Source organism: Hetaerina americana, unplaced genomic scaffold, assembly GCF_022747635.1.
Source record: "Hetaerina americana unplaced genomic scaffold, ioHetAmer1.1.p SCAF_17, whole genome shotgun sequence".
NCBI classification, from domain to species: domain Eukaryota; kingdom Metazoa; phylum Arthropoda; class Insecta; order Odonata; family Calopterygidae; genus Hetaerina; species Hetaerina americana.
In genome coordinates, this window is record NW_027286730.1 from 10,269,079 (window position 1) to 10,283,152 (window position 14,074).

At 34.6% G+C, this 14,074-nt stretch overlaps 1 protein-coding gene across 1 annotated transcript in view; it reads right to left on the reverse strand.

Annotated features, from left to right (window-relative positions):
• LOC139687131 (4'-phosphopantetheine phosphatase) overlaps positions 1 to 14,074 on the reverse strand; it is a 53,119-nt gene that overhangs the window by 30,432 nt on the left and 8,613 nt on the right. The window contains exons 7-9 of the mRNA XM_071584257.1: positions 12,862 to 12,968; positions 5,227 to 5,389; positions 2,109 to 2,403 (exon numbers count right to left, since the gene is read on the reverse strand). Of these exons, the coding sequence (XP_071440358.1) occupies positions 2,109 to 2,403; positions 5,227 to 5,389; positions 12,862 to 12,968 (565 nt within the window). The remainder of the gene's footprint in view (positions 1 to 2,108; positions 2,404 to 5,226; positions 5,390 to 12,861; positions 12,969 to 14,074) is intronic.

Consider the following 14,074-nt stretch of genomic DNA (forward strand, 5'->3'; position numbering starts at 1 on the left):
ATTAAATTGAATTTTACCATAACTTGCCATTTCCTTTAAGGTTTATGGTGAACTCTTTTAAGAAAAAAATCACACGAAAATCTACACACAGTTACTTTTGACAATTGGCTTCTTTTAGTAGCCAATAGTGATATCCGTAGCAATATTGCTGTTGCCTATGAAACAAACTCATTATTTTATTCATATTGGAAAAGTCAACACCTAGATGTAGGAATCCAGGTCTGTACTCGTACAGAGGTAAAATTGACACCATCATTATAAAATAATGCTTTTCATAATAAACCTTAATCATTTCATGTATCTTGCATTATTTATATTAACTAGTGAAGAAATCACTATGACTAAAACAAAATTAAATTAAAATGAATTAACACATGGTGACTCAGGCCAGCACATCATAAATAATTTTGGAGAATGACCTCAATTTAAATAAATTGATATTTTATATCATAAGATCTTCGCGTTAAATGACATTGAGTTACTTGAATGTATTTTTCTGTCACTTCAACTGATATCAAACTTTCCTGTTGGCTTAATATATTTACCACTGCTAATTTACTCAGGAAGTCATGTTCACTTCATCTATACACATATCTTCTATAATACCCATTTTTGATATTCCTGCTGTTAAGGGGTATCATGAAATAGCATGAGATAAGTTTTAATAGAATACTCTTCTTCATTACAAACATCCTATTGCATTTTATTTTGTGAACCATGACATATTTTCATTTATTAGTTGGCTACAAACTTGAAACAACCCCATTATTTGCTCTTTAGAACTTAAATTAATTTCAGCAACTCTTATGTCAAATACATTTTCACAAAACAGACCTCAGCTCTTAGTTTCTAGATGGGCATGGATGACATGTGGCTTTACAGGTGATAACTGGAAACATATGCTCTGAATTTCTGCTTTCAATGCACAATTCTCACACCTAGGGAAAATCAGACATTTCTAATGCAACAACTTTGGCAAAAGAAGCCAAGAAGTTCTAAATACTCATTGTTTTGTTTTTTGCAGTTATGAAGTTTTTTGCAGTATTGTAAACACACAATTGGAGAGTTTCTCCATTTGCCATAACATCTGGCCAGTTACTATTACTTTATGTTGACCTTACTTTCACAACTGCATCACATTTTAGAATGCTGTGGTTTGCAGTACAGGCTTGTCATTAAGTCATTTATAGTAATGAATTTTATCTCATTGCCAAAAGAAACAATCTACAATGGAGTATGATGACCAAACACTGAATATTAGTGAAATTCAGTATAGTGGAGCCACATTACAGAGCAATTGATGAAATGGAAAATCTACAACAGAAGAGGAATAAATAAGAATTCTATGGCACTAAACATACAATAAGGTTGTCCCTTATGATACCTATAACTCCTGGATGATAAAATAAATTTGTCATATAGAATATAATGGATTCATTGCAGAAGGGTCATTTTACATGCTAATCCATATCCATATATCATATCCAGATCTTACAAACAGGAAATTATGCTAAAGCGGATCTTTCTATCAAGCACGGTGTTACTGTATTTATCATTCCTTGCCCAAAAATTCATTACTCATGGTAAAATATTTTTCTTGGGTCTGGATTAAAGATCAAGGACTGAAGTTTTCAGTTGAGATTTGTTCTAGGGAGGTTTTTTTACATGTAAATTATATGATTCTAAAATGGAGTGAGTTCATAAATTGTAACTTGGAGGGTCTCTAATAGGGACTAGATTAGGATGTCAGTTTATTGTGGGATTAAAATTGATGAGGCCTAAAATAGAGCAATAAAATTTACACTTATCTTGCAACACTGAAATATCAAGACTATGTTAATTTAAAAGTTTAGGTATCCAATGAGTCTCCACTAATTATACTCTATTTTGAGCATTGATTCAATCACAGGAATTAGTCTACAACCCTTTGTTCCGATAAGCAAAGCTGCTCTTAATAGTACCACTTTCTGCAATATAGAGCACATCATCTGGGGAATTCAAGTGAGAAGCTTTCTTAGGTAGTAAATACATTTACCAAACTTGGCTACTATATGTGCAACAACTGAAAATTGAGGACCCAGAAAGAAAAAGAGAGAACAAAATAGGACCTTGCTTCAGCATCTTGCGTAAGATCCTCGGTATCAGGTACATATTTGGCTGGCCGTGCCAGTAAAGGGCAATAGACAGCTTGGGGCTCCCACCGATCCATCTCCAACTGGTCCACCACGAGGCCAACAGGGGATGCAACCCCAAGAGGGCAGTTCATAGATGCTGTGGAACTTAAGTTTTCAGGTTGTGAACACTGCAGTGAACCTAAAGAATCTGATGCAATGTGTGTGGGCATCGGGTTGCCAAGCCCTGAGCTTCCTGCATAGTTTTCCAGCCATGAATATTTCTCAGCATCTGTTTCATAAGACACAAATAATAAAAAGATCATACAAAAAATGAAGAATTGTTGACACTTAAGGAAATAGCAATGTTTATAAATATTAACATAACAATGACTGATACATAATGGTGGAAGGAATGCAAAATGATTGCATGTCCAGTAGTAAAACAAGTAAACTAATCTTCTACCCACACTTATCCTCTAGTACAGGCCTGGTCAGCTCATGGCCCAGCATGTTATACTATTTTAAAAGTGTGAGTAATACATGTGATAGATATGAGGCCTTCAGCATCACCTAAGTCGTCCATGAAACCATTCTGGTTAGCTAGGCCCAATCTAGTAAATAGCACTAGTTTTGACATAAACACAAACAATATTAGGACATTGTGGAATAAAGGGAATAGAAAACAGTTTCAACACTACATGAAAAACAATCGCAGGTAGTGGAGGTTATAGGTACTTACTCCAACAATATACAAAGAAGTTACTTATCCACTACAGAATCAGTAAACTTTGCTGTGCCACAAGGAAGTATACTAGGTCTCATACTTTTCTCAATTCATATAAATAATTTAATACCCTATGTAAAGAGTAATGAAACAATTTATGCAGATGACATGAATTTAAAGATACTAAGTAACATGAGATACTTATTGCTGGACTATAATGTTAATAATTCTGTAGCACTTTTAGTAGGCTGGTTGACAAAAAATGAACATACAATAAATTTTGAAAAAATAAATTATATACAATTAAAAAAAAGAAACACCTGAAATGGATCTTTACATCAAAGATGGGCTTCTGAATAAAGGTAGCGGTACCAACTTTTTAGGTTTAATAATTGACGAAAGCTTAAACTGGAATGAATATATAAGGCACTTAGGCAGTAAAATTTCCAGAATTTCCTAGTAGTAGTATTTATGGGAGGCGACCGAAGGCTGAGGTCATTTGCGCCATTAGAGATGGACAGAAAAGGACGATAGGTGGAGAAAAACTTGGCGTCAGCATTAGCCTACTCTTAATGAATGGCGCCAAGGAATACACAGCTTAACGCCCCATTTGACGGATGGCATACTCACTCAAAGTACTCTCCACAAAGCACCTGAAGTAGGGATTAGGATAGGGATAGGGATATCACTGAAAAATATTTGTGCCCAGGATTTGAAACTGGGCCCTCTTGGTGGGAAGCCTGTTGGTTAGCCACCACACCATCCTGATCACCCAGAATTTCCTATGCCCCAAGAAACCTAGCAAAGTTTATATATATCGAGCAGTTTTAAAAACAGCCTACTTTAGTGACTTCCAATCTCGAGGGTGTTAAAAAATTATCTTTTGGGGCTCTGCTATGGGTGTAAACAAAATATTCACATGCAAAAAAGAATTACTATATAGATGGCCAAAATTCCAAAAAGAGAATTATGGTGATCACATTATATTTATCTTAAAAGCTTATCTGTAACATATTTGTACATATATCATGCTTGTGTGTTTGTTCGAGAAAGCATGTCTCTATTTAAAAAAAATGAGGGTATCCATTGTTATGCCGCAAGACAAAGAAAGAAAGTGCATGTAATGCAGCATTTCACTTCTTTGTTTCAAAAAGGACACCTTAATGCTGACATTAAAATTTATAATCATTTACCAGCAGACATAAAAGATAGCTACTCATACCAGTTGTTTAAATCAAGGTTAAAATATTTTTTAATCAAGAGTTGTTTTTAAGCTTAAATGACTATTTTTCGTCAGGGCATAATAAGTTTTAACAATTTATTTGTTATTATAACCATGCATGTATAAATTTTTCTGTTTTTTTAAATGACTTTTCTTTTATTTCACAATTGTAAAATAACGAGATGAAATAATAAATAAATATATTAGGGTTGACATGACAATGTTACCTAGATCGAGAAAATTATTATGAACAAATAAATTTGTTTCCCTACTCTTTGCTCAGCAAATTAGGGAAATCACATAGAAAATACTACCATGAAGGACAATCACCACGCCAATAATATCACCTGCTATACCGGTAATAGGCGGGTTTACATAGACTATAGAGGAGGACACTGATTATCCAATATCCCTTTATCTGATGGGTGAACTTTTTTTATATTTCTTCAGAGTGATTTAAGAAAAGGGATATTGGGGCTAGAGCTGTCCTGAGAAAGCTTGTTAATTATGTGTTCAAAACATGTTCAATGTTATCAACATTGGATAGTTATTTTTATTCATTGAAGTATCAGAGCTAAAACTATTAGAAATCCAATAATAGCGCTTCTTTAAACATTATAGTAGGATACTTCGTTAAAAAATAAAATTGAGTAGTAATCCATGATAGGGTCACATCATTTAAATTATATTTCAGAACATAAAAAACCAATGATGATATTTACTTTGCTCCACACATTAACAATACCAAAACAATGTCACATATGAAAAATGGTCAAAACATATTCTTGGACCTGAAAACATTACATCAATTAAAAAATCTAATTGAATTTTTGTCAAAACATTGAATTCATCATTATGGAATAATGAACAAGTAAGCAGAGGATGATCCCTATGAGATACATGAAGAGACATGAACATAACAATTAAAGACTTACATAACATCTATTATAAAAAGACTAACATATTAAGCTCCAAAAACTGCTATTTTTGGGATATTATCTTCCCATTTTCATAATGCTGGAATGACCTTGCATTGGCAACCCAAATAAAATTCTAGTCATGCATTCAAAAAGTAAACAACACTATATAGCCTATAAAATCTTTCTAAGGCTTAATGACTTGGTGTCAAAGATCATTTATAATTTATGCTTAGTCTACCTTCTTACCACATTCTTCTGCTCCTTTTAGAAAAGCACCAATTGCACCAAGATAGCCTTCATGGCGAAGAAAAAGAGGCTGCACAGCACCTCTACTCCAGAAGTTGATAGCAAAACTCACAGTATGCATGCTAAGAGGATGGCCACTCAAAAAGTAACCTCCAAAGTACACCTACATGATGATATAAATTGTTAGATATTTGCTTACTGATTACTAGATTGAATAAATGTAGTCCCAATATTGCATCTTCCAGTATGATTCTTCGATAAAAGTATTCTCATAATAAGCAGACATGATTACTACAATATCATTACATGGTGTCTAAGTGGGAGCCTCAATACACTTCACCGAATGCAGCACAATTATATTTATGTATTTTTCTTTGAAAGTGTGAAACTAAAAATGATTTTGATCTTCAACACATCAATTTGCCTTTTATCTGAGTTGGAGCTAGGCAACTCCCCTGCTGCAATACCTGGAAGTCAAAACTGGGACTAAAATTATAATTGTAATACCTAATCCCTTGTCAGCATAGAGATTATAATCTTGAAAGATACCACAGTTGGCAAGACCAAAGACTCAAATGCTGACAATTGAAAGGATTGCAACAATTTTGCCAGTGGTTGGAAGGTCATCATTTCTTAAAATATAGCAATTTTAATGAGGCTAATATAGATCATAAATCTGTCCACAGTATAAGGATTTCTTAATCTACACAGATATATAGCAACTTTTTATTTAAAATATTTAGCTGTTTATGGAAAATTTACCATAATGCAAAAACTTATTAAGATCTTCATAATTACAAATAAACAACAAAAACGTAACGACAGTATGTTTAGCATGTGTTTGAAATTAACTAGAAATACAGCAGATACACAGAAAATATATTAAAAACCATAAACACAGCAATCAATCTTAAGGTCGGTATGGTAAGTGAAGATAGATTTCACTCAGTACTAAGCTCGATGGCAAATGAAATTCGCACATCAGGGTAAGGGAGCCAGGGCCTTTCTGTGTCGGTTATGGTTGCCCAGGAAGATATAGTATCAAAAACAACACCCATCTTGGGTGGAGCCGAGGGTGTCCAGAGATTCTTACCCGGGAATCAAACCCGGCCCTTCAGTCAGTAGTTCAACGCTCTACCCCTGGACTACTTCATCCCATAGAATTTATATATATGTACATCTATACCCAAATTATTGGCCTGGATATACATTACAAGATTTGGGGCTTGTTTTCTTTTCCCTGGCAATTGCTACAATGGCAGAGAGTGCTAAGCAATTGCATGACAAATAATGTACCAAAAATTAATAACATTAGCAAAATCAAGTCATAAAGATTCTTGAATCCTAGATGCAGTTCTCATAATTAATTTTTCCATCACAAAATTATCTAGTGAGAAAAATTTCAAGCAGTAACAGTAAATACGCTCAATAAGAGCATTGTTTAATTACTGGGAGTATCATTTGAAGAAATGAAGCTAAACTGAAATGATGTTCTAAGGATGATGATCTCAGGAAGAGTGAAATATTGAATAAACTTTTAAATGATTGCAGCTAATTCTGAAAATGCATACTATAATAGATGAAAGAAACTGCAGAAGCTACAGTTTTAGATAGCATTATTATGCTTCACACATCAGAGGGTTTCATTGCAACACAATGCTGGTGGCCTCAAAATATCTAATCTAATTAGGTTAATTCAATCTAAGAGTTTAGCACTGGTATTATTAAGCATATATTGTCCAAGAAAATGTTCTGTGCTTCAGAAAAAAGTATCAAAGTATCTCATTAAAATCAGATCCAACAAATCTTAGATTTGTCTATTTTAGAAGGCGAGCTGATGGAGATTGACTACTGCCCAGTCAAGTGTTCTTTCTTTGATCTAATTACTATTGGAATAAAATTATTCTGGAATTGAATCATATATTGGGAAAATCAGTAGAGCTATTATTCACATATATTCAGCCTTTTAACTACTACGCCCATCTCTGCCATTTTAAACCATTAATACAGTCCAAGGCAAACCAAATGAACATGATAAAAACTGGGAAAACTATGTGATATCCTCAATATTTTGGGTAGTGAGGTTTTCAAGGAAGTGATACAAGCTGGAAACAGAATGATGATAGCTTTTCACAATACTCTTTTAAAGCATAATTTTGAATTAAACATTGACTAAAGACATAAATTAAGAGTAACTATCAATCAACCAATGCTGGACCTTTTAGATAGTGAGTTGAGACGGGACATTATAATTTTAAACAAGATACAGAATAAGGTAACCAATTCTGGGAAAATTATTATGAGTGAATGGAAAGCATTAATCAATTATTGAAAATACTGAGTTGGGTGTCATTGGAAGCAGAACACTACATTCATAGCATAAACTACTAGATCAGTGCAAATTATACAAGTTTTGTGCTGACATAGAGGAAATAATTCTAGGCTCATATTAAAATGATAGAAGGGATTATGGCAAGTAAACAAGGGATTAAGACAACTAAACAGTTATTTATGAATGAATTTCTGCCATACTTTCAGGACCACACAGTAGAAAATATCACAGAGGATAATTTGGACTACCTGAATGTAAAATAACATGGAATTCTAACATGTCTTCACTAATTTCCCTAATGAATGGAGACTTGGCAACCCATCACAAGCCATCATGTTGGTGTGATTGGTTACATGAAGATGTAGCACTATACAGGTATAATTAATAAGATTAGGTTGAATTTTCAATTTTACAATTTTCATCTGTACACCATAGATTTACAGAAATCTCCCCATGTGTTACTGATATGGAATTTGAAATGAAGATATAGAGCCACTTAAACAACTATAAAAGTAGATTTATCCAAAAATATCATTTTTATAAGATACTTTCACACTCCATTGTTCCAGATCATCAACCCATGAGAATTCAACATTGAATCAACCATAGATCCCATACAGAGATAATATGTATGGTGTTAGGTGGCACTGAAACTATTTTTAACTTTTCCAACTTTTCTAGCATGAGTCATCCTCAAAACATCATGATATGTAGATAATATGGTACACTGCCAACAGGTCTAGAGATCTGTGGAGCACCAGGGTGCTTAAACTGATGTGTTGATTTAATTACCTAAGAGACTGAATCATTTGTTTCTTTCTTCATTGACATCCTCCTTTGCAGCAATACATTTACAGTTCAGCTATGTTTCTTTGAGTGACGTGTCATGTTAAAAGCATTACGAAGGAACATAACAGGCAATTGCCTCATTTATTTCTCTCATTACAGTGATGGGATACAAATAAGAGATTAATGACTCATGCCAGCAGAAGATTTTAGACTTGGGAGCCATGCAAGGCAGCAAAAAGGCAAGGACTCCATAGTGGAAAGAGCAGTATGAAGATATGGATAAATTTCAAGAGACATAGAAAAGCTGATAAATTGCATTAGAGTATAGTATAATTGAATTGAGGTAAGAAACCAAAACTACATCGAGCACCCAAGATAAAATTGGGAAATTATTAATGGTACTGAAAGAGATTTAGGGAAGATAAAATTAATACGTAGATCACCTTTGTGGTTAAAATTTTAGGCCAGTTAATTTACAAGTAAAATGTGAAATAGACATAAGCGATACCAGGAAAGGCCATGGAATATTTGAAAAAAAAAATAGATTTATCAACCTTAAGGTTGGTTTGATAGGCAAGGATAGAGCTCACATAGTATTAAGCCCAATGACATATACAATTCACACATCAGGGTGGAGGGGTTCATTTCTCTGAGTTGGGTAGGGGGGTTTCTTTCCCTGTGCTGCTCATGGTTTCCCTAAAAAACCTGATACCTGAAAGATCACACAGCTAGGTGAAGCTGAAGCTCATAGGCATCCATCGGAAATGAAACCCAGGCCCTCCAGTAAGTTTTCCAATGTTCTATCCACTGGACTACCACATACCTCAAATACTTAACAGTGAGATATAAAAATAATTACAAGAAGTGAAGACAAACGTGACTATAGAAATGCATAGCATTCCCAGATAATTACAGAAGAGTCTAATGAAAAATGGAAGAATTTCTAACAACATACTGGTAGAAATGACCATTGAGAGTTTGGCCATTATATTTCACAGGATCAATTTTAATTCCCATTTTGAAACAGAGTAGAATGGCAGTTTTTCAGAATTATTAGGCTCTTAGTTTAATTTTACACATGATAAAGGAAGCACTAAGAATAATCAAAAGAAGATTGCATAATAAGGCAAACAACTAATATCAAAAGAGCTTGAATTTAGAAAGAGAAGGAAAAAATTTGCCATTAAAGTAAAGAGAAAATTAATATAGAAGAATATGGAATACAACCAAGGTCTTTGTGTGCTTCAGGATTGACTGAATTTTGGGTTCAAAAGATTACATTGAATGAGGCCAAGGAAAATATCACCAAATATAAGGGTACACTGGAGGGGTATAGTGATTTAATTAAAACAGTATATATTTGTATGCATCAGATGGCATAAACAAAGTTAGCAGAGGGAAAATAAGGATGACCATAGGAGTAGGTTTGACTTTGTACTACTCTTTTTAACTTGTATGTTGAGTGAATGTTAAGAGTGGCATGATGGGAGAACGAAGGTAAGCACAAAACTAATGAACTAAAACACATTTGTAAATGATGCATCATTAGTTAGCCATAAAACTAAGGGATTACAGTTATTACTGATTTCATTACATAACCAACTGTTGGTATTGCAAACATTACGAGGGCAGTTCAATATGTACCCGTGTTTGACGACAAAGGGCTTTCCTGAGGGAAGTTTATGTTATCATTGTGTGCTTCCATCTATCAAACGACGGTGAAACAAATTTCAGACTGATTCAAAGGTTAGTTTGGATTTGGCATCCATTTGAGTAAGACGTGTTTCGTGATTTTCGCTTTGATGGAAAAAGAGCAGAATCGTTTGGTAATTTGCTTCTTGTTTTTGGATGGGAAGAATTGTGAGGAGATAAAAGCAAAGTTGGATGCTGTTTATGGGGACACTTCACCATCTATGACCACAGTTAGATATTAGTTCAACGAATTTAAACGTGGGCGAACATCTGTTTTTGATTGGGAGCGACCAGGACACCCGGCAGGCGTGGTTACCGAGGAAATCATTCAAAAAGTCCAAGCCATGATTCTCGCTGATCGATGAACGAAAGTGCGCGAAGTAGCAGAGGCCATGGGTGTGTCAACCAGAAAGGCAATTAATATTTTACATGATAAGTTGGCGATGAAAAAATTGTCGGCCCGATGGGTGCCACAATTGCTCACAGTGGACAACAAGCTGATCCAGCTGTTAACTTTGAAGCAGTGTTTGGAGCAATTTAAGCGAGATCTGAAGGTGTTTTTGCATCGAGTTACCACTGTTGATGAAACCTGGATTCATCATTACACACCAGAAACTAAGCAACAATCAAAACAATGGATTTCTCCCGATGAATCTGCTCCAAAGAAGGAGAAGATGGTCTGATTGGCCGGAAAGGTCATGGCGACGGTTTTTTGGGACGCAAATGGTGTCATCCTCATCGATTTTTAGAAAAAGGAAGAACAATCACTGGGAAATACTACAATGAGTTGTTGGACCGCTTTAACAAAAAATTGAAGGAGACACGGCTGCATTTGGCAAAAAAGAAGGTGCTGTTTCACCACGATAACGCACCAGCACATTCATCTGGAGTTGTTGCCGCCAAACTGCATGAACTACGTTACGAATTGCTGCCGCACCCCCCGTATTCACCCGATCTGGCTCCCTGCAACTTTTTCTTGTTCCCTAACATGAAGAAATGGCTCACGGGAAAAATAATTAGCTCAAACGAGGAAGTTATCGCCGAGACAGAGGCGTATTTTGGAGAGCTCGACAAATCCTATTTTTTGGAGGGGTTAAAAAAATGGCCATACGTTGGGAGAAGTGTATCTTTCTAAAAGAGGACAATGTTGAAAAATTAAAAGAAATGTTTTTGAAAAAATGGTTTCTTCATTTCTAACACGGGTACTCATTGAACTGCCCTCGTATGAGGTAAAGATTAATAACAAGAGTAATGAGATTCTCATGAGGTGGGAAGGCTAAGTTATGAACTACAAGCTAGTGTGAATATGATAGAACAGGTGGAAGAGTTCACATATTTGGGCAGGATTTTGGACGAAAATTGGCATAACACTAGAGGAATTATGATTAAAAATGCAACAGCAAAAGAGTCATGAGCTAATGATAGTCAGGCTCAGTAGATATATCTAAGGATGAAATCTTAGTGACCTCAATATGAAGCATAGTTCTGTATTCTTCTGAAATTTGTATTCAGCACAAGAGGATATGGGCAGATTCGAACATTGAGTTGCTCAGAGAGACAGACATTAATGTTGTACATATGACAGGGTGCTGAGCGAAATTAAAATATGCAGAATAGGTGAATTGAGGCAATACTGAAAGTGGTAGAATGTTGAAGCCTATGCTATAGAGTGGCATATTAGACAAGCAGAGAAGATGAAGGAAGAAAATTGACTTTTTGGATGGTATTATGGTTGAGAGAAGGTATAGAGAACTGAGGACATAAATAATGAAGAGCAAAAAAATGACATGGAGAAGTCCCTATGATGCATTATACCTAGTTGCCAGGGAGTGCCTAAAACTTGGCTTTAATGTGACAAATATTGTGATGGTAAGTTACAAGAATTGAGGCCACAATGAATTATTACTGGAACTCTACTGGTTATGGTAGGTTTTGGATATACACAGCCTATACAATGGTAGCTTGATGCATTTGCTAGCCTATCCTGACAAAAATCACCATACATAACTGTTGGGAACATATCAGAATTTCATTGTTTTTCTCAATTTAATTCTTAGCCTTCTTTACTTAAGCACACTCAAATGTGTCATGTTACATTTTTTCAAAACACAGATTGAATATGAATCTTAGAAGTTGCTCAGCGAGAGCCCCAGTTAAGCTTTGAATGGAAAATTGAGACTGACATATCACCTATATGCACATTTTCCTGGCAAAATCAAAATAGAACTTTTTAACATTGCTAATGATCACTGGAAGAAAGTAGATTTGACTTCTTAGCCAATAGAAGTTTTTAACAGAAACCTAAATACTCCCAAAAGAGTAGCTCAACACTTTTCCTAAGAAATGATGCAGAACCAAACTGCAATTATTAAAAAGTATTCTTTTGGAATTAGAGAGAAGCAAAATATTAAATCTAATTACAATCTTATAGAATCAGCTAATGCCTATTAACAACTGGCTCAGTCGTGTTCCTAGGTGGTGATCGTGTACCACATTAATTTCCTTGAATAGCACATTGATGGATGATCAACTAGATGCCAATGGTTTTGTATTAACTATTCTGTCACCAATCATACAGAGAAACTTGATTTGGCAGTTGTGGATAGCAATTGAAAGACCTTAGGTGATGTGGAATACTTAGTTGTGACAATCAGGAATAGAGGGCTCAGTAGCACAGTTTATGTGGCATGACTCTCGGCAAATGTTTTGTGTCTTTGAATTAATGAAAGTGTTAAGTAGGTTATTTAGGGGAAACATTATAATGCATAATGATTGATAACCTAATTACATTTTTGCCACTTGAAAATTTAGATAATGCTTACCTTTTTCAAACCATGCATCATAGCATATAGGCAAGCAATTTGGCCAATGTCATTGCTGATTGTGAAGAGTAGACTTCGTGCTACGTCACACTCAGAAAATTGATTCCCTGAAATAATATTAGGAAAGTATGAGTAGGAATAACATTTGGGCATACTCATTTCCTATAAATTGAAACAAACTGGTTTTGCAAACATATCTCTATTCAAAAAGGGTAGAACTCATAACTTCTCATACAATGACTTCTATTTCATCAATTTTGCTTTCATGATTTATATTGTGTTGAATCATATTTTTTAATTATCATCGATTCTTACTGGAATTTTTCCTTGTGTTTTATGACCCTGAAACACTCTTTACCCTTGGAAGTTTTGGATCTCTTTTGTTCACATACAAGACTCAAATGTATTTAGTGATACAATAGGGATATCTAATTACTCTATCCTTTAACTTTCAGATATTTGCTTCATATTTATATCCCCGCCTTATGCAGAATTATGAATAATGTTAACATAACTCATGGTATTCATTACTTATTCAGATAAATTCTTCAGGTAAATAATTACAATGACAGTTTTAACCTCATTCCCTTTGATTGATGCAAGAGAGTGATGAAATACTGCCCATCTACCCCCTCATCTTCATCTTCAATGCACTGTAGAACATTCATTAGCTAAGGATGCCATCAATGGTGGGTGATACTTAACTTAATTCCCTAGCAGCAATAAAAAAGAATAATGAATGCTCTCTCTAAGCAGTAAATCAACTAAGTTTCTCAACCACACATGTGGTCTTTATCAAAACCGCATGCTTCACAAAAACTACAAGCATGTACATTTTATTGATGAAATTGGACAGTAAAGTTTCCTTCTTTCCTTTAATATGGTAGTCGCAGCAAAGTGCAGGTGACTTATCTAGTAACATGGGAAAAATGTTCTCAAATCGCTTCCATGGTTAAATTTAGCAACACCATAACCATTGTGCCTTGAAGCTAAACATATTTTACAAATTATGAGATCTTACAACATCACTGTAGAATTTTTATGACTCTTGTATAAAGCACGGATTCAAAAAATATAAAAGTTTACAATTTCCTCATCTGTGAAATAGAGTTTAATTATGCTAATGTCTTACATTATAAAGGCTTAGTTAAAAATGGCTTGAGGATGAACATATAGATCTTTTAAGATGATTCATTTAGAATAACTTAGCCTG